At 41.4% G+C, this 21,170-nt stretch overlaps 1 protein-coding gene across 2 annotated transcripts in view; it reads right to left on the bottom strand.

Moving 5' to 3' along the window:
* The window catches only part of arfgef3 (ARFGEF family member 3), a 59,894-nt gene that overhangs the window by 21,331 nt on the left and 17,393 nt on the right, over positions 1–21,170 (bottom strand). For both annotated transcript variants that reach the window (XM_088086422.1, XM_088086423.1), the window contains exons 8-29: positions 20,372–20,456; positions 19,868–19,972; positions 19,171–19,289; positions 18,258–18,505; positions 17,990–18,102; positions 17,557–17,689; positions 16,732–17,342; positions 15,480–15,832; positions 13,409–13,575; positions 13,019–13,184; positions 12,402–12,509; positions 11,025–11,240; positions 9,030–9,140; positions 7,902–8,052; positions 6,705–7,007; positions 5,235–5,368; positions 4,273–4,418; positions 3,481–3,660; positions 2,452–2,593; positions 1,653–1,775; positions 1,100–1,203; positions 55–199 (exon numbers count right to left, since the gene is read on the bottom strand). In XM_088086422.1, coding sequence (XP_087942548.1) covers positions 55–199; positions 1,100–1,203; positions 1,653–1,775; positions 2,452–2,593; positions 3,481–3,660; positions 4,273–4,418; positions 5,235–5,368; positions 6,705–7,007; positions 7,902–8,052; positions 9,030–9,140; positions 11,025–11,240; positions 12,402–12,509; positions 13,019–13,184; positions 13,409–13,575; positions 15,480–15,832; positions 16,732–17,342; positions 17,557–17,689; positions 17,990–18,102; positions 18,258–18,505; positions 19,171–19,289; positions 19,868–19,972; positions 20,372–20,456 — 3,963 coding nt within the window. The remainder of the gene's footprint in view (positions 1–54; positions 200–1,099; positions 1,204–1,652; positions 1,776–2,451; positions 2,594–3,480; positions 3,661–4,272; positions 4,419–5,234; positions 5,369–6,704; positions 7,008–7,901; positions 8,053–9,029; positions 9,141–11,024; positions 11,241–12,401; positions 12,510–13,018; positions 13,185–13,408; positions 13,576–15,479; positions 15,833–16,731; positions 17,343–17,556; positions 17,690–17,989; positions 18,103–18,257; positions 18,506–19,170; positions 19,290–19,867; positions 19,973–20,371; positions 20,457–21,170) is intronic.

A 21,170-nucleotide genomic window follows, 5' to 3' on the forward strand; every position in this document is an offset into this window, starting at 1 on the left:
AATAAGAGGATCAGAAAGTACGCAAATAGAAAAGGACTGACGAGGACACTTTACCTGTGTCATCATCAAACTCCTGCAGGACGCAGTCCATCCCGTCCTCAGTGCTGATTGAGCGTTCCTGCGACCTCATTGGCAGGCTGGCGAGCCGCGCCCCCAAGAACACCGGCTTGGACTGCATCTTGTAGATCTTTGCCAGCAGCTGTCAATCAAACGCTTCATTAAGTCTGTTATCTGTAGCTACTCAACCAACATTTGGACAAATAATCTCTGTTGTACACTACACTGTGTTATTTTGTCACTTATTGGGACTCGCTTGAGAAGAAATTTGTTATTTGTGAGATTTCTTGGTGAATTAATAATCAAGGTTCAGTGTGTAGAATTTTGGGAGATATTTTGGCAAAAATGGTACATGATGTAATAAGTATGTTTTCTTTAGTGTATAATCACCCTAAAATAAAAAGCCTTGTGTTTTCGTTCCCTTAGGAAAGCTGAGTCGATCTACAGAGTGAGCAGGTCCTCGTGTATTGAGATTGCCATGTTTCTACAGTAGCCCAGAAAGGACAAATCAAACACTGACTCCAGATAGGGACACTCACGTTATGTATCGGTGACCATAGTTAGCCAGCCCTCTGCAAAGAGCAGTGTCAGAAAAACAGATTTTTTGACATGAAAATGTTTTATTCAGTGTTTTCACAGGTTTAAATGACTGGATCTGTTTGTTTTTGAGGGAAGGAGACCTCTGCGGATAATGCAGCTTCTGATAAAAACCTCCTAAAAAACCGTATCTAAAGTTATCAAAGAAAAAAGGTGAGCACAGATTTGCAGGTGCGACAGGTCTCTGACAAGCCAAACCTAACCTTGTCTGTTTGTTCTGGATAGAAAGAGACTTCTGCACATAATTCAGCTCGTCATAAAAATGAGAAGAAGAATTCCATCCAGGTGTAAACTACAATCCTCACTGCTTCTAAATCCTCCTGAATCTTACATACTGAACCTTTAAAAAGGCAGAACAGATTCCTTATCCAGAACTGTTAATCTAAAACTATTGTTTTAAGAGGGCAACAGGAAAAAATAAGTAATTAGCTCAAGAAGTTCCTACCTGCGAACATTTGCGGAGATAGTCGAGCGCAGGCAGGCAGAGGTCAGTGGAGCTGTGACCTGACACATGGACACAGTCTCCAATCTCCTTAAAGTCCACCTCTCCTGCACACAGACAGACAGCCACACGGAGAATAACTGTTTGGTAAAAAACAGTTTAAAATGTTTCTGTTGCTGTGCAGCAAGTAAGAGGCAACCCTAATGGTAGATGAAGTTTTTTATGATGGAAATTGTGGACATTTGTAAAAGAAAAAATCACAACATGGATCAAGTGCTGACAAGAAAATGCATTTCTGTTTAATTTGTGCTTTTTGCAGCAATATTTTGCCACCGGTCTATCAAATGTTAAAATCCAAATTTTGCAGAAACCTTAGCAAAGCTTGCAAGAAGAAAATGAGAGAATGTACATGCATATTAACCCCTTCCCTCCTGTCATGGATTAAAGAGGTGACGATACAAGCTGCACATGCACATCAAACTCACAGTTAACTGCTTAATTCCAGGAGAAATAAAATCCCAAACAGAAAAAAATAACATGTACGAGTGAGACAAACCTAAGCCTTTGACGAACTTCATGAGGCACATGATGTAGTCTGTGGCAGCATTGGCAAAAACTTGGATGTTGTCGGTGTTGATGAAAGCCTCAAATACATCAAACACTGGAGCCTGGGACTTCCCTAAAGGAGAGAAGGAGAGGGAGAGATGCAAGAGAGGGGGGTAAATAAAGAGTTAAGGGGGGAAAGAAAGAAGGTTTGAGGCATAGGAGATGGGAGGAGGATAGAAAAACAAGTTAGGAAAGAAGTAAAGAAGCAATGAAGGAGAGATGAAGAAGAAATTAATTTAAAAAATGAAAGACGTGATAAAAATTTTAGTCACATGTATTTATGAGTACAAATGAAACCTGGAGGTTTTCATTTCTTTCAACACAGTGAAATATTTGGGCTGTTTCTTGCTTTAACCCTTTGAAAGCTGAGGAAATTGGTTCTTTCAAAAACTTAACAACACATAGTCCACATAAAAGCAAGAAATCTGTAAAACATTACAAGAAAATTACCTGAAAATATTTTTAAAAAATGTTTAATTTTTTTTCCTGCAACAAAACATATAGGTCATGATGATTATAAATATAGTTTTCTGAACATTTTTCTGGAGGATTTTGATAATTTCCTAATAATTCTCTCTCTCTTTTTTGAAATTATTTTTTCCTCATGTTTGTGAAAGAGATTAAATAGCTTGTGAAAACTGATGTCAAACTATGTTTTAAAGGGTTAAAAAAGCACACAAAAAGGACACATCTCTGTGTTTACTTGTAATAAAATATGTGTATTGTCTGAAACAGCCTGACAGACGAACCCATGGAGTATTCTCCCAGCAGGTAGTCTTTGGTGTCGGTCTTGCTGCTGTGCACGGTGCGCAGAGCGCTGAACAGAGGCCTCCACCCTGACAGGATCTGAGGAGAGCACATCTCCACCAGCTCGCCGATGGATGTTATCACCTGCAGGCAGACAAGCAGAGAAACATCTTCAACGCTGTGTGGCAGAACACTGAGAACCGGCTTATTTATTGACTGATGCAATTCAGTCATGTCAAAATGTGACACTTTGAACAGATTTCCTGCATTTTGATTTTGTTTTCTGAATGCTTAAATGGTAACAGTGATTCTAGAAGCATTAATACTTGAAGTCAGTGCATTTAACCCTTTGAGACCTGAGCAAACTGGCTTTATTTCATTCAGAAAATTTGAATGAGGCAATGAGGAACTCAACAAGACATGGCCTCCCAAATTAGCAAGAAATTAGTAAAAAAGTTACAATGAAATTACCTGAAAACAAACAAAAAAAAGTCAAAAACAAACAAGAAGATGACCCCCCAAAAAGTGCTTAAATTTTTTTTTTTTTAATATGTATTATTTTCTTTCTTTTTTTTTTTTACTGTAACATAACTGTAAATATAAAATTATTGTAATTATAGAAAATAGTTTTCCGGACATTTTGTTGTTTGAGTAGTCTTGGAAAATTTTGAGAATTTTTTTATTTTTTATTTTTTTAACTTTTTCTCCTTATGTGTGTCGACAGTGTGGTATGTCTATTTTGATTCCTGTCTGTGTGTGTTTACTACATGTACATGACAAAAACCTGACTGCAAACTGCTGTTGAGCCGCACACACAAAAATGCAAAAGCCACAAGTGAAATAAATGTGCTTAGTCAGTGCTTTGTGTGCTTTTTTAAATGATGGTTTGTGTGAATGCAAAATCTGATTTTGGCAAGAATTGTTTGCTAATGCCAGAGATGCATGATGGGTTTTGTGGTCATTGTGTAGAGCTTTGAAAAATCAGATTGTAGTTTCAAAGACAGTGCTGAAATTTGGAGATTTGACTTTACCTGGTCCTGCACGTCCTCATCACACAGCTCCAGCTGCATGATGTGTTCAAAGGGCCTGAACAGCGCCTCGTTAAAGTGGAAGTGTGGAAGCTCCGCCCAGCTCGTCAGCACCTCCGTCAGAACATCATGGATGAAGGAAACGGCCTTCTGGGATACGTGGCGCTCTTTGTGACATGCCGCCTGGGAGAAAAAAATAACTTCAACTGTGTGTGCAGTGAGCTTAAACTATATTCTTTAATATTTTAACCCTTTGAAACCTGGGCAATTTGATTTGATTTCTTTGAAAAACATGGTGAGAAGGCAATGAGTGACTTAACAAGACATGATTCAAAAAGGAGCAAGAAATTAGTAAAAATTTATTGAAACCAGCAACAAAATTGAGTAAAAAACAAAAATAAATAAGAAAAATTACCCCATAAAAGTGTTAATGTTTTAAAAAAATATATGAATATTTTGTTTTTCTGAAACATAATTTTAAATACAAAATGGAAGTAATTATAAACCAGTTTTCTGGACACTTTTTACTAGACTAATTTTTTTTTAAAAAAACTTTTTTTGGGGGGACATTTCTTGCTAAGCTGGTCATTGCTGTATTCCCCATGTTGTTTTTTTAAAAGCAGCACAAAAAAACTGATGTGGAATCGTGTTTGAAAGGGTTAATATATCATCGGTGATAAACTCTGTTAAGCAGATTCATAATAAATAACCCCTGTCTCTTTTCTTCTGTAAGTGAGCTCTCATAGTCGATGAAACAGTGTGAACATCACTAAACAACAGCACTAAGTCCCGTACCTCCACCAGATGAGGGGCCACCACGCTCCAGGCCCTCATAATGTGGAGCAGGGGCCGGTTCTTGTTCCTGACGATCCTCAGCATGCCTTCGCCCAGACGGAAGAGATGGAGAGCGCTGCGCCGGTCCAGCGTCGACTTGGCCTCTCCTACAGAAACGAAGAGGGGACATTAAGACTCGGACTGAGCTTTAGTCACGTCTGATTCAATCTTACACGAGTTTCTTAAATGTGTGGGAACATAACCATTTACCCAATGAGGTGGTTTGTGTTTGTTAATCTGTAATTAAGCCTAAAAGAAGAGCAAGATGAAAAAAAGCCATGAAGTAAGTGTGGCTCTTCTTCACTTCTTGATTCCACATAAAGTGGATATTACAGTTTTGGTTTCATCAAATTTTAGGCATTGATTCGTTAATTCTTTTGGGTTACTGGTGAAAGGTTAAGGTCATAGTTAAAAGTTAACCATTTAAAACCTGAGAAAATTGGCTTAATTTATTGCAAAAGCATGGGATGAAGGCAATGAGCAACTAAGTAAATGTCCACCAAATCAGCAAGATATTAGTAAAAAGTTACATGTAACACAAGAAACACAAGTTACAGTACATAAAAAAACAAACACTTGGGACAAGGACATAGCTTTTGTGCATGGGACGCCTGTTCCACCATGTGAGCTGCTGGGCGCCCCCATTTTTGACTTTTTTAAAGAGAATTTTCGGGTAATTTTCTCGTTACTTTTGCTTATTTTTTTTCTCTATTTGTTGGACGTTTCTTGGCATGTTGCTCATTGCCTTTCTGCCATGTTTTCCAAAGATATCAAACTAATCTGTTCAGATTTCAAAGGTTTAAATGTTTGTGAAAGGCGTCTAAATGCAGCACAAGAAAAGTGATGTGACTCCATGTTTTAAAGGGTTAAGGAATGAGTGTATTCGCTGAAGCAGCACGCTGAAGGTGCGTGTGTGTGTGTACCTGGCATTGCCAGTGAATAATCTCCAGTCTCGGTAACAGAGTCGAACAGCTGAGACTGAGAAGCTTTCCTGAGCTGCTGCAAGAAGCCGACCAGACCGACCAGGTTCAGCTTAGTAGCTGCTTCTTCAAACAACCTGAAAACACACCCACACATCATCCATGTGACCATCTGCAGCATAAATCTTTAAGATTACAATTTTATATGGCTGATGCATAGAGAAGCGAGCAAAAAAAAACAAAACAAAAAAAAAACGGTTAAAAGCACAAGGACTATAATGTATGTTGAGAGTACAGAGGAGCAAAGCTTTAAGGCAGAAGTGCAGCGGTGTTGCCCTTTAAGCTGGCTGTTTTTGGGACAGCCCTGTGCAGAGGAGTATTTACTATGTTTTGGCACCACTTTCAGCTTGTAAATGTGTTCAGTCCATCTGCTGCAAAAGATCAGGGGGAACATTTGTTTTTATTTGCTCCTAAAAGCAGCCTAGATAACCGCTTACGTAAGAGATGATCCTTGAAATAAACACAGTTTATTCCCAGCTTGTGCCAAACTTTAATAAGTGCAGGACTGTTGGCATGCACACTTATACACGCACATTTGTTTCTCTATACTTGTGAGGGCTTTAACATTAACATAAACCTAATTCTAATTTTAACTCAAACACTCAGATAGCTTCGTCCTGCTGCTGCCATCTTGTGGCTGTTAAAAAAAGTCAAGGTGATTCAGGACTAAAGCGTTTCCTGCAGAGCACAAAGCGTCAGTAAAAAGAGGTTTTGGTAGATTAACTCATTAAAGAGTCACCGTCATGCTGGCTGATGATTTAACCAACAAACACAATCTTTATCAAATTAAAAGCACTTAAAATTCAAAGATCTGGATGATTTCAGAGCTAAAATTCATCTACAGCCGAATAATATGCAAAAGTTGTTTCAAATGTAAAAGGTTTATGTGATTAGAGAGGATTATGTATGTTCAAGAAACAGTTATTGAGGACTAATAAAAAACATTACTGTATTACAGTCAAAGGTATTAATTTATGGAACAGCTGTAGTGTTGAAAATAAAATTAAAACATGTAGAACATTAAACAAATTTAAACTTAATTAATTTTGCTTGATTAATTCAATGTATATATATATATATATATATATATATATATATATATATATATATGTATATATAAATATACACACATTTTATGCATTTTTTGTGTTTTTTTTTCATCTAAAACATAGTAGCATCATGACAAAAACCTGACATTCAAAGGGTTAAAATTCTGAATATTAGTGAATATTTGATATTTATGATGAGGACTGATGTTGGTTAAAAAAATAAATGAAAATTATGAAAGTGGAAAATAATATTTATGTATAATCATTTTAAAGCTTGATTCTGTAAAGTGCATTTTGTGTGCAGATTGATACAAGTGTGTATGTAATTAAAGTGGGCACTGAAGGGTTAATGTGATATCTGTACCTGTCGGCCTGTGTCGACAGCGTACACACGGCCTTGGCAGCGCTAGTCCCGGTCATCAGGCTGCCGCTCTTCAGGTCCAGACCTCGGCCTCTGCTGCTCTCCCTCAGCAGCTCCTGGATGGACAGAGGCTGGATGACCGGCTGGCTCAGGCCCAGCTCCGAGGCCTCCGGGCTGGGCTCGCAGCTCAACTCCAGCCCCAGGTCCACGGCGACGGCCTGCTGGGTGATGGTGGTCAGAGAGGACGGCTGTGAGGAGCCGTCGCTGAAGTGGGTGTGCTCCAATGAGCTGATGTACTCGGTCACCCTGAGAGAGAGTGGGGGTCACAGCAATGTTTTAACACCAAAAAACAACTGTATTATGACCTTAATTTTCAGCACTTAATGTGTTAAATTTGCATTTTTACTGTTTTTATGTTGCTTTCATTTGTTTATTTACTGTTAACATGGAAGTGCTTTTATTTTGAAGAGGCAGACAGGCGCAAAAAGGATGGAAATCGACTAGAAAACATTTAAGTAACACACAAACAAGCATAAAATAAAAGTGAAAAAGACAAACAGTGAGAACAGAGTTTAAGAGAGTTTAACTCCAGTCGAGTGTGCAACAAGGTATGAACTCTATTCATTTGTGTCTAACCGTCTTATAATATAGTTTTTGTGTTCTTTTATTACTTACTAAGGTGTCAGCAGAGCAGAGATTATTGTATTGTTTTGTTTTCTGTTTATTCAGTTTCATTATTCAAGTTCTTGCGATGGTCAGTGAAATTCTTTACGGAAAACTAAACCTAGATTAGAACATCAATCCAAGGTTGTTTTTAATTAGACTGATCTGTTACAAATTGTGCGTTCGAGATTAATCAAAGGGGGTTTGACCCAATAGATACTGGAGCTTCGAGAAAATTAAATTTTTCCATCGTTGCATACTTTTCAAAGCCTATAAGATAACGTTAATATAAAAATCATAACAGGGAATTCCACTCCCTTCAATCATCCCGAGAGCTTTTAGAAATTCAGTTAATATAATTGGAAAATGCAAAGTAGGAAAACAAATTGTTCAACGAGATAAGAGATAGTGCTGCGAGTATCACTGTGAACCACATGTGATTTTGATTAATTATTGGCCAAAGCAGATAAGCTGTTCAGTGTTTCCTGCAGCATATTGTGGCCCTGTGTGTGTGTGTGTGTGTGTGTGTGTGCGCACCTGAAGACGTGAGGCCAGCATTCGTGGTTGTGGCTACCCATCTCCAGTCCCACGTTCAGGATGGCGTCCATACACAACACATGAGCCGTGTGGAGGCGAACTCCCTGAGGACGACTGATTTGCTCCAAACGCTGCTCAACGCGCTGCTTCACTGGACGGACACACACACACACACACACACACACACACACACACACACACACACACACACACACACACACACACACACACACACACACAAATGCACATCCAGATATATGACATACACAATCAAAGAAAAACAATACATTTAAAGGTCACAAACAGCAACACTCATTTGTTACTCCCTCTGTTATTGCATTTATTAATAACTTTGCCATTTATTTCAAGTCGCTAAAACAATCAGAGAAATTGAACAGAAAAGCCAAAAAACTATATAAATGTGCTGTATATCCAAGTCCTTGCTCTCGTAAAGTCTACTGCTTTCCTCTTTTGTGCTACTTATTTTGTTTTCCTGATTGGTTTTCCTTTTGTTGTTGCCTTTTTTGTTGAAAATCAATTTTATCCTTTTTTTTGCTGGCCCCCATCCACAGCAGTACATTGCTTAACTTCTGTGTTGCACTCCAGACTGCTACTTCAAACTGGGGGCGTACTGACAGACATCTACTGCATGTAATATACTTTCCACTGATAAGTACCCCATACAACCCCACTTTAAAAATTCTTAAGTATCCCTTTAATATACGCTGCATGCAACAGAAATATCTGAGCAGTAAAGCATAAAAATAAAAGGGATGGTAACAGAGAAAAAAGTTGTGGTTGTAGGTTCCCACAGCTGACACTAGATGTCACTATGGGTCTTTTTCTCGCTCATAGCACATTTAAGGAAGGTCTAGATTAAAGTCTCTGCAAGTATTAATGGTACCAGTGTAAGATTTTTCAGTAAAACACGCCATCATTCAAAATAATCTTTTACCTTGGCTATAAAATTAGGAAAAAACATTAAGGTCTCTTTTTGTTTGAGCTGTAAGCTCTTGATCATTCGTGCAAAGCCAATGATGTTAATTCAAATTCTGTGTCCTGCTTGTTTTGAGTGTTATTGTGTATGAGCGTGCATGCGTGTGTATTCTCCCTGCAGCGTGTCAGTACCTTGTGTGATGGCGTCTCCCATCTCTCCCACCTCCTTCTCCTCCTTCTCCTCCTGCACACACGAGGCTGCAGCCATCTGCGCTAAAGCTGAGGCACAGTTGGCAGCCACACCTGATGACCAAACACACACACAAGTTGAGTATCACTCATTCTTTGTTGCAAAAATCGAATCAATGCACCACAGTGAAAATGTCGCTCTTAATTCGCGTGCAAACTCTGACTCCACTGATGCAACATTTCAAAGATTTACACACAGTATGTCTGGGTTCTCCTCTCCACTGAGTGCATTTAAATTTGAACTGCACCATCCCTCCACACATACTGTCCTCTCTCCACAGCTGAGGGTTTTACACCATGTGGTCATTCATATTCATTAATGCTTCTGTGCTGATAATTTCTATCAGGTTTCATGGCCAGTTGGGGATGTTGTAAAAAATGCATTTCCCCGATATTCTCTCTAAAAACTGCAATATACAATTAATGAAAATCTTAACATCTCTGTTAACCTCCAGAGAAGCTGCTGAGTGTCTAACAGGTTCAGGTTATTACTGAGCAGCTGTCACCACCTGTCAAAGAGTTCAATTTGATTATTGTGAGGCCGGATGATGCTGTGAAACATGCAACAAATCCTTCCCGGGATCAATACATTTTGAAACAAATCTATATATTCCAGCATATTTTCATGGACAAAAATTAAGAACTTTCCTATGTGAATTATAAAAAGATGTTTTTCTTGCCTCAGTATTTAAACATAATTTCAGAACTGCACTCAGCATACTGAATTGGCATCAGATGCGGCGAAGCCTGTCAGTGAATGAAATCACTGACTGGCAGTTCAGCTCAGTGCAGAACAGGATAAATGCTAGGAACACAAAGAAAAGGCTTGTTATAAGATTATTTTTTGGTAAATATAAATATAATAAAGATTTGTTTTTTCAACATAAGGATGTGTTTTTTATGTGCTACCTGGGTGTCTTGAATCCATCCTGTTGGCAAACTTGCAAATCCTGGTAAAGTGAAGGACTGAACCGTTCTACTCTTCCTATGACTACCATCCTTGCCTTCCTTGGTGGGATTGGTTAGGTTTAGGCATGAGGAGTGGGATTAGTTAAAGGGAGGATAAGAATGTCAGTGTAAGCCAGTCAGAGGCAGAACCATCCCAGCATTTGCAAATTTGCATCGTGTTGGTCTTCTGGTTTCTAATGAATGGCCTACTGCTCTGCCGCCTGCTGCCTTGGAGAGTTAATTCTTCTCATGCAGGCACAAAATGCAGTATGTGCTGGCTGGCTGTTGACTGTAACTTTTGGCAGAGACACAGATGACATGAGGCGACACAGCAGTCTGCCTTTGTCACTCCAAGTTATTTGTTGTCGGTTCAGTGTGTCTGAAACAAGTGTGGACTGACCACAGCTGTGTAGGACCTCTAATATAACCGCAGACATCAGTCTAAAAACACATCCTTTTAAACATTCATATTCAGGTTGATCCCCAGTCACACTAAACTTTTGTACATATGATTTTATAAATTTGTCTTCCTAATTTAATTGATCTGTTGTTATACTGTTGTTTTTAACTCTGTCTCCTAAGGTGACCTTGAGTGTTATGAAAGGTGCCTATAATTAAAATGTATTACTTTTATTATTAAATATTCAATCAGACTGATTGGAAAGCAACAATCATATGCTTTTCCCCATTTCCTGCAAGTGTTACAAAAGAAGCTGATCCCTTTAAAACTTTTGGGGAGTTGTATGAGGGCAGGCTGACTGAAGCTCTGAGAGTCTGTTTAGCTGCTGAAAATCAGAGTGCGACTGAAGCAGTACATGTCTGCACTTTAACTGAATGTGTTCCAGCTCCTGAGCTGCTGGAGTATCTGACCCTGACCCGTCTGACCTCGCCGTATTGAGTGGAAGGAAAACAGAGGACTTCCTGCAGGGATGAGTGATGTACCTCATTTCTCTTATTAACACAGACACATGAGACACATGTTTCACCCACCCAGGGCGCAGCTGAGCGCAGCAGCTTTGCGTAGGCCGTCCAGACTCAGACAGATGGTGTCTCTCTCCCTCTGGCTCTGCTCTTTGACTCCCTCTGCTCCCAGGATGAAGGCCAGGCCCTTGGAGCTGCCCGCCATTCGGCCCGTCAGCGGCGTGGACAGCACATCGATCAGGTTCTTCCACACGCCGGTGAGGATGAAGCGCGAGAACACAGCGCCTAAAAAAAAACACACACATAGGTTCAACTGAGAGGTGTCAAAGGAATGAGATTAATGCTTTTGTAGTTAATGCCAGAAAACAACAGGATGCCGTATAACACTGAAACACATCAGACGTGCATTAAACAACAACGCAAAGCAGTTTCAGTTCACTGAGGAGCGTTTACACAGCAAGTGGCTAAAGTAATTGATGGTGCTGACAAGTCAAACAGCAGCACGCACACAAAAGCACATAAAGGGTGGAAGTGTTATCAAGTGTGACTCAGCAGCCGTTATCATGGCAACTCTGGCCAATCCTTTATCCTCCAGGGGGAAGCAGAAGGAGCGCAGGTGGTCCATGACTCATTTTTTCCATCTCTCTCTGTGTCCGCCCTCTCCTGATCTTTTTCCACTTCACTTTTTTGTTTTTTTTTCCCTCTTTATTGCTGTCCAGCTTCCTTTCTTTCTCAGTGCAGTAAAACCAAGACAGAATCAGTGAACTGGTGCTTTAGGATTTTAAAATATGTAATGAATCCACCAATTGTTCTTTTTGTTCCTTTGTCAAAGTGATGCTAAACTGGTATTTCATGATGAAGCAAGCGATCACACTTACAATGCAGCAGGATGTAAACCAGCCCAATATTATTTTTTCATCTGTTATGGCCTTGATCATCTGTGGTCGCTCACTTCCAAGACACAACACACAGAAAAGATTTGGAGCACCTGACACTGCAGCACCGCTCTGGGATGCTTGGCCTCTCAGCACACAGCCAGTGCAGCATTTCGGCTGATTAACACAGCAGCAGCTCAGCAGCAGTTTCAGAGTGAGTGAACCGTATTTAGAAGCATTGAGCTGGGCTGATTTAGCAGCTCTGGGGAAAAGCTCCAACATTACTCCAAAAAAATAAAGAAAAAAAAGAGGTGAAGAGGTTTTAACCTGCGATAAAATGCCACTGCTGACAAAAGAGGAATAAATGTCCTATTACTTTCCAAGTATCAATCTGAGCACAGCTAAAGGAGAAAAAATCTGCATGTCAAAGCCATGAAAAAAAAGAAATCGCTCATTCAATTAGACCAATATCGAGCTAATGAATAATCCAATGGGTGAGCGGATCGATTAGTAAATCCATCCATCATACTTCTGAGGTTTCAAGGCAGATTTTTGATGATGGGCTACTGACCTGCCATCACAGTGTCACTGCCAGCCTTGTCACAGCTGAGTGGTGATTGGCTGGATGCCCTCCTGATCAGCTGACCACCAATTGCACTGCTGCCCAGGCCATCGATATCTGAGAAGAGAGGTGAAGATAGAGAAAAAAAGAAGTAAAGTTGTGGGTTTTTGTGATCATTTCAGAGGATGTCTGTGTTATTTGGCTGTGAATCTGCCCCATCTAGAGTCTGTTAAGTCAACTTTTGATACCAATTCCATATGAATATACTAGTTCTGTGTAGTTATTGGTAATTTGGTGTCATTCAAAATACTCAAAAGTTCCTTCACATGATTTTACTCATTCTTTAAATATCTTCAAGGCAGAAACTAGAATTGCTGCCTGGCTGTTGTAAGCCTCCGCCTCATGAACCACTCACATAGAAAATACAATTTAGATCTATGTTTGTATGGCATGGATGCTTCACGCATCGTATTGGTCGCCTGCAATGACAGGTATTTTGTTGAAAACCGGAGGAGGGTGACAGTTGGAGCGGACTGTCGGGCATTTCCGCGCTGGAGCGGACTGTTGGACATGTCCGCGTGCTGAAGCGGGCTGTCGGACATGTCCATGGTTGTGAGTGTGCGTACCTGTCAGCATGGTGATGAGTGGCAGCGTTTGGTCTTCTGGTGAGCCCCAGTATCCGGCCTCGCCCAGCAGGTTGCGCTCTAACACCTGGAGGTAGAGCGTCTCAATCCAGGCCTGAGACAGAACCACAAGGACTCCGCTGCTCTGGATCAGACGCACAAACTCCTTCTGCAAAAACACACCACAAATCAAAATCTGTTATACTCAAGCATCTGCAAATACATCAGATTTTAAGCTATTTTATTCTATGTCTATATACTTTCTAATTTTCCTAAATGCCAGAAGACGTTTCATCAGCAGTGGTGGAAAAAATGTGCACTTTTTTCCAACTAAACTAAAAGTACCAATGACACAATGTGCAAATACTTCATTAGGAACCCTGCCATAGTCACCAGGCTGAGGACGGGTGTGAGCGTTCGCCGTCTGTAGTAGTCGCAGCAGCACAGTTTGAGGTTGAGCAGAAGGGCGTAGTACGACACCAGGTAGAGCCCGTCGGCGTTCATCAGAGACTGACAGCTCAGAGTGTCACCTGTCTCGAAACCTGGAGAGTGGATCCCACCTGGAGAGAGAAGGAGGGATTTTAAATCTCCTCTTTGTTGCTGGTTTGGGTTCCCACACATTTTTAGCAATGAACTTATAAAACTTTTCCATAATACTTCAGCCCATTTCCATGACTTGATGTGAGTACTTTAAAATAGGTTGAGACGTGATTCGATGTGGCAGTGGATTGGTTGAAGCTTGCCTTATTGGTAGAAGTGCTAACGTTATATGCAGGGTTCTTACAGCTTTAGGTAAGTTACATTTAAGATTTTAAGACGTTTTTAATGCCACAGAAAGAGACAGAAGAGAAGGGAGTGGGGGAAAAGATTAAGAGGAATAAATGAAAGAGGAAGGGAGTGAGAGGAGATGAAGACAGAGAAAAGGGAGCATGAGTAAATGTGTGGAGAAGGAGGAAGAGGGAGCAGAGTTACTGAACATGAAAGGAAGAGAGGTGTGGAGAAGCGAGGTGAAACATGAAGACGGAGAGACAGGTGGAGGAAGGACAGAGGGATTGAGTGTGAAGGTGAAAGGAGACAGTCAGATATAATCTGTTAGCCGATGATAAGTCAAGTGTTTTAATCATAAACTCACTCTGGGGATTTGCAGCCGCTGCCAAATTTATTAAGTCACTTAACCGTATAGTTTAATTTGATTCGTAATTTTGCGCCGCTGATGTAAAAACTCCCAGCAGGCTCACCGCTCCTGCAGATGGATTATGGGTCATGCCTGAAAACGTTTTATTATAACTGCTCTGAGTGATGGACTGAATGTAGAGTAGCTACAGTATATACACTCAGATAATGTGTAAATCTGCCATTTATAAAAATCCTTGTGCACAAACAATTTGTGTCATTTACATTATCTGAATCAGCCATTTTACTGTTATAGAAATAACATTACTAATGGTGTCCCCACAGTATAAGATATTTAAGGATTTATTCTACAACCACAAACAGTGAGTGTCTCTTTCTGACAGCAAAGACTTCCTGTGGCCAGAGCTAATTAACCCTTTAAACCTTAGAAAATTGGCAGGGGAAGAAAAAAAAAGAGCAACTTAACAAGAAAAGGCTCAAATATTAGCAAAAAATAGTTAAAAGTTACAAGAAAATTACCTAAACTTAACCAAAAAAAGGACCTTCAGGAAATATGAAAAATAAAATAAAATAAAGTGTGGCCGCAGCACAACCAAACTGATCAATCCAGGTTCTTAAAGGTGACTGAAGGAAGGCTGCTGCACGGATCACCACACCTTCAGCAAATACCACACACAGACACACACACAGACACAGACACACACACACACACACAGACACACACACAGACACGCACAGACACAGACACACACACAGACACAGACACACACACACACACACAGACACACACACAGACACACACAGACACACAGACACACAGACACAGACACACAGACACAGACACAGACACAGACACAGACACACACACACACACAGACACAGACACAGACACAGACACAGACACAGACACACACACACAGACACAGACACAGACACAGACACAGACACACACACACAGACACAGACACAGACACAGACACACACACAGACACACACACAGACACAGACACACACACAGACACAGACACAGACACACACACACACACACACACACAGACACACATACACACACAGACACACACACAGACACAGACACACACACAGACACACAGACACGCACAGACACAGACACAGACACACACACACACACACACACACACACACACACACACACACACACACACACACACACAGACACAGACACACACACACACACACACAGACACAGACACAGACACACATACACACACAGACACAGACACAGACACACACACACACACACACACACACACACACACACACACACACACACACACACACACACTCTCACCAGCCTGCAGTCCGGAGCAGAACGTGGAGGAGAAGTTCTGCAGCGACAGGTCCACCTCCGTGGCGTTGGCCAATCCCAGCAGCCGGGGCAACAGCGCTGCGAGTGACTGGACGAACAGCCTGGCACTCTGCTGGTCGGCCTCCTGGTTGCGGAGCAGTTTGAGGGACAGGGCGGCGGTGCGCAGGGAGCGGTGGCCCGGGCAGTCCCGAGGCGTCTGCTGCTCCTCGTCAGCCAGTGAGACGTTGTCGGAGCCGATGTCGGACACATCAGAGCGCCCCGAGTCCTTCTCAGCAGCCATGGAGTACTGGTCACACGAGTCGAACTCTGTCCGGGACAAGTCCTGCTCCTCCATACTGATGGACCAAAAGGAAGATAAATATATCATTTTATGTCAATTTTCAAGGAATACTGTAAGAATAAGATTGATTTCCTGATGTTGAGGCAGTCATTGGTTCAAGTTCATCTTGAGGAAGGCAATTTGTCGCAGTGAGCAACTTTAATTGATTCATTAATCTATTTATTTAAATATTTCTTGAAGTAATATATCATTGTGTAACAAAGCAGCTCCTTAGTTCTGCTTTGAAGAGCACAACAATGTCCAAAAACTGAAAACTGTGCAGACAAACTGTACGGTTAGCAAAATAGGTGGATACTGATGTGATAATGTGGATATTTGTGTCGTTTTCATGTCAGAGTTGCTAAACTGCACGAACAAACAATAATGAGTCTTAAAGGTCCAGTGTGTCGGGCACTGGGCAATATACTGACAGAAATGGAGCATGATGTAATGTTTTCTTTAGTATAAAAAAAAACTTGAAAATAAAAATAGTTGTTTTTTTTATAATTGGGAATGAGCTGTTTTATGTCAACAGAAGAAGCAAGTCCTAATCTACAGAGATCCATAATGTTTCTACAGTAGCCCAGAACAGACAAACCTAGAAAGGGCCATTTGTGTTTTTGCTTTCTGTTATCTGTCACTGTAGTTAGGACCCCATATGTGATGAACAGTGTCTAAAAACTGATTTTTTAATGAAACTGCTTTATTCAGAATGTTTACTGGTTAAAATCACTGACTTCATTTGTTTTGGAGAGGAAGAGGTGTCTGTGGATAAATAGACTCATGGTGAAAACCTCCTGAACATCTGGATCTTACGTTTTTGGGGAAAAAAGAGGAGCACATGTTTGCATTTGGTGGCGTGCCTCCTGTCTCTCTGTAAAACAGCACCGGAGGAGCACTGATTTGTGACATTACCTGAAGTTGCTCTCACTGTATCGTGACCCCCCGTGATGCGGCCTGGCCCTGGACTCCACAGACAGGAAGTTGGTGATATCGGGGTAGACGAGGCCGTGACTTCGTTGCACTACATCTGGAGGAACCACAGCTCCTCTCTCTCCTCCTCCTACTACTACTCCACCAACACCTCCTGCTCTTCCCTTGTCTCCTCTCCCCTCGACCTCCCTCGCACCTCCTCCCTCCTCCCGCTGGCTCCCCTGGTTCAGCTCTAGACTCGGCTCACGTTTAGTTCCCTCCTGGCCACCGCAAGACGAGGGCGAGGGGAGGCGTGCATCCTCCCCACACTCCTCAGGCGTGGTGTGGCCCAGAGCCAGGCCAAACTCCCCCGCCTCCAGATCCACGGTGGTTTGGCCCGTTTCCGTGGTGATGCTGATGCTGATGTCCGGGCTGCGCTCGCTCGCTCCGGCGGTGGCCGTGTTAGAAGATGAAGAGCTGGGGTCCCAGGGAGACTGCTCGGAGGACAGGATGTGTCTCTGCCACCTGAAGTCGGCCTCGTTGATCTCCATGGACTCGCGGGTCGACTCTGTCCCGTCTTTGAGGTCGTCCAGTCGTCTGAGGAGAAGCCGAGCCTGAGAAACAGCTGCTTTGTTAATGTTTCTACTCAGCGAATAAAGAGGCCATCCATACATTTAGACCATGTTTCATCCGTCTATGTAGGGAGTTCTCAAACTCAATATTCAAAGGTCCAAATCTGAGTTCTATTCAAGGCCAAAGGTCCAGAATGATTGGTGATTGGTGATTTAATTTAAGCCCAAATCACTGGAGGAGCCCTCAGTAGCGTACCTGCTCAGATTGGATGCCGCGACCCTGCGACAGTTCATCCAGCGCCCCGAGGAGAGCGCAGGCACAGGAGACCGAAGAGTAACACGCCTCGATGCCGCCCTTCATACACGCTTCTGTCATCCCGTCCATCACTCTATGCAAGGAAGCAGAAACACACAAACATATATTATATCATAAATGCTTTGCTTGCACACAGTAAAAATCAGTGAGGACTTGAATTCTATTTTGGTTGATTATTTATTAATTATGAGGGAACACATTACATTGCATCATATTTAAGGAACATATTGAACTACATGTGTTATTTAAACATCTGAGTAAAGTAATACTGTGTAGCTTTAAGAGATAACAATCAACAGTAAAATCTGCCGAAAGTTATCTATTCTATTAAATATCAACTCAAATATATAAAGGACAAAGACATATAACTTACAGTTTAAGCAGGTCCAGGTGGGACTTCCTCTTTGAGAAGGAACGCTTCCTGGTTTCAGGCTCCGCCACGCACGGACCGGCCAGGTCGTACAGCCGCTGGGGACTGCCCAGAATCTATTACACACAGAAATAGATCGCAACATAATGAATTACATACTTATACTTTAGTGAAGTGGAGAGGAAATCAATGGCTGCCTGAAGGTAGAAAATCAATCTGAAAAGTTATAACAGGCTTCGGAATAAAGGTCAGCAATAATGCCTCCTCCCACCTCCTTCATGATGCGGATGGCCTCGGTGCGGTGCTGAGGAGGCGGGTACAGCAGGATCCTGTGGTAGAGCGACTGCAGCACCGGCTTCATCGACTCCACACAGCTCACCAGACGCACGAGCTCCGCGGCGATGTAACACACAGTCCGCACTACTGGTGCAATCCTGGCGGGGGCGCTGGAGGAGCAGCCGGAGCCTCTGCCTTGATCTGATACTCCTCCACCGAAGGAGTCCACCTCCTGGCTGATCCCTGGCAGAGGGAAAGGAGGAGGAAGCTGAATTATGTTGATGCAAAAAGCCTTCTTCTCACATTTAGAACCAGAAAGCCAAAATCTAACATCAACTTTTTCTCTCATTATCTGTGTTATCTTTTAACGTTTCCTAATGAAACAGATTTCCAGATTTGAGGAAAACACCATCAGACTTCTAAACAGAAGGTAAATAATTAGATGTGACCTTTGTTTTGGAGCCCAGATTTTTTTGGGGATAAACACCTCACTTTGTCAGTCTCGCTCTCTCAGCCGAAGGTCTCTTCTTTGTTATCCACATACACATTCATGCCACCCAAACAGCCACACATGCATCTGATTACTGATGGTTCACGCTGTGCAATTAACCTCATTTTTTTGTCAATAAATTCTTAATTTTGTCTCCCGTTTTTGTCAAAGCTTTTCAGCCCGACTGTGACAAAACACAAACTTTTATCAACAGTATAAAAATCACATCCACATATTCAAATCAGTGCAAAAATCATGATTATGCGGGCTTCCGGTCAGAGTCTGCACCGATTTTTTTCACTGTTTCCTGATAACGATTCAGCTCCAGCACTTCAGTCCAAATCCAAAAACCAGGTCGGTGGTGTTTTTGAAAACCAGTGTTTACATTTTGGTAGAAATGCAAAAATTGTGATTTTACCTAAATTGATTTTTTCTGAGAGACGCTCTTGTGCCGCCATGTAACCGTGGTGGGAAGCAATAGTTTTGTCATTGACTGGATTCCCCATGATCGCCACGAGGGACGGACACAGTTGCTTCCTAGGAAGAGGAATATTATTGGTATTTAGGATTATGAATATATTAGAGTTCAGAACAATAGAATAATTCACTGCTAAGGTGAGTTATCTCATAGTATCATTAGCCGGACAAAGGCTCCCAAAATATGTCAGTCAGCAAGCAAGGAGATCTTTATAGCACATTTCATTCCAGATTAAACTAATTTAAAGAAACAAGAGAGTCAGAATGATACAAAACTGTTAAAATTACAATAAATAATTAGGTTTATATTTTTATATATATATTTTTTAATTTAAAATACTAAAAGTCAACCATTAAAAGTGGATAATGCATATAAATTAAAATAAATAAAAGTACTAAAAAAAGTACAAAAAAAGATGGTAACACACCAGTAAAACCAACCACAAAGAAAAACTGATAGATAACCAATAAACCAGTAAAAATTAAGACACCCCTGAATAAAAATCAATAAAAGAAATAAAATAAAAAAATATTTGAATAGCTGAACCAGACTATTTGAGAGGACGGCTAAAAGGGAACGTCTTCAACTTCACTTTAAAAGATATAATCAAACAGCAATAAAGAGTTGCATGTCTTACCATACAAGGTCAGTGAAACCTCTGGACAGGTGCATTGTGGGAGGGCAGCTGCTGAGCATGGAGAGGATGCACTCCAGGTAGAGGAGCTGCAGGAGCTGGTTATCACTGGAGGGTAAAAAAACACGATATAATTCAGTGAAACAAAGGAACTTTACTATTTTTAAAGTGTGTTACATCAGCATCTCGCCTAAAACTACACCAGCACTGAGCGTGTGATGTGATTTAACCAGAGACGAGTCCAGCAGCTAATCAACACAATCTGTTAACACGTCTTCTAAGTGTTAAACATCTGTTTTTCAGCAAGCGTTATCGTTCCTGCAAACGTCGGTCTGCACAAAGCCAATCATAATCAATTACTTGTGCGTTAACAGAGAATTCTGTGATGCCACAGCAAAGCCTGATGATTCACAGACAAGCAAACCTCAAGCTGAATTATCACCTAAATATTTCAACAACCACAGAAGAGAGAAAGTAACATCAAGTAATGAAAAGCTGCAGCGTTACCTGTCCACCGACTCCAGTTTTTCACAGAAAACTGTCAGCACTGTCACCACATCTTCACACAGAGCCTGGCTGGTTGGGGAAATGTCTGCACACACACACACACACACACACACACCATAACAAGTTAATTTATGGCACCTACTTTATCTTTATTCAATATGTATATGACGTGATAAAAAACTCATTACTTTCTGTATTCACTCTCTCTCATCTCTTCATTTCTTTGTAATAAATAAAATAAATCAATACCATCTCTGTCTGTGTCTCAGAGGCACTCATCTAAACTGTGTGTGTGTGTGTGTGTGTGTGTGTGTGTGTGTGTGTGTGTGAGACTGTAAAGTATCATAAAGAAGCTCCTCCGGTCTCTGGCTGCCTGCAGACTGGAGATTACAGTGGCTTTATAACACCTATAAAACTGTTTGCACTGAACACTACAGAAGACCTGAAGTCCGCAGCCACGGGCTACTTCATGAAACTTTAACGCTAACTTCCCATGAGAAAATAGCATATAGTTTTTCCTGTAGGTGCTGCCAAAAAAACCAATGTGCCATTATCGAATTTAAAAGGTTTTGTCCTCTGGATGATGTTTGAATGTCCCAGCAGCTTATCTTCGCAATGTCCGACTTGCCTCAGTTTCCACTGGTCTGAGCTTTACTTTGATGACCTCAGCTTTGCACAGGCTAAATAAAAACGTGCAGACTTTTCCAAACTTGCTTCCTTGGAGTGTGCACTCTCACTTGACTTTCACACCCTTATAGGAAGCTATTACACTAGTGGTCACTTTATCAGGTACAGCTAT

The sequence above is a fragment of the Plectropomus leopardus genome, chromosome 13 (assembly GCF_026936395.1).
Source record: "Plectropomus leopardus strain MGB_pleo_1.0 chromosome 13, ASM2693639v1, whole genome shotgun sequence".
Classification (NCBI taxonomy): domain Eukaryota; kingdom Metazoa; phylum Chordata; class Actinopteri; order Perciformes; family Serranidae; genus Plectropomus; species Plectropomus leopardus.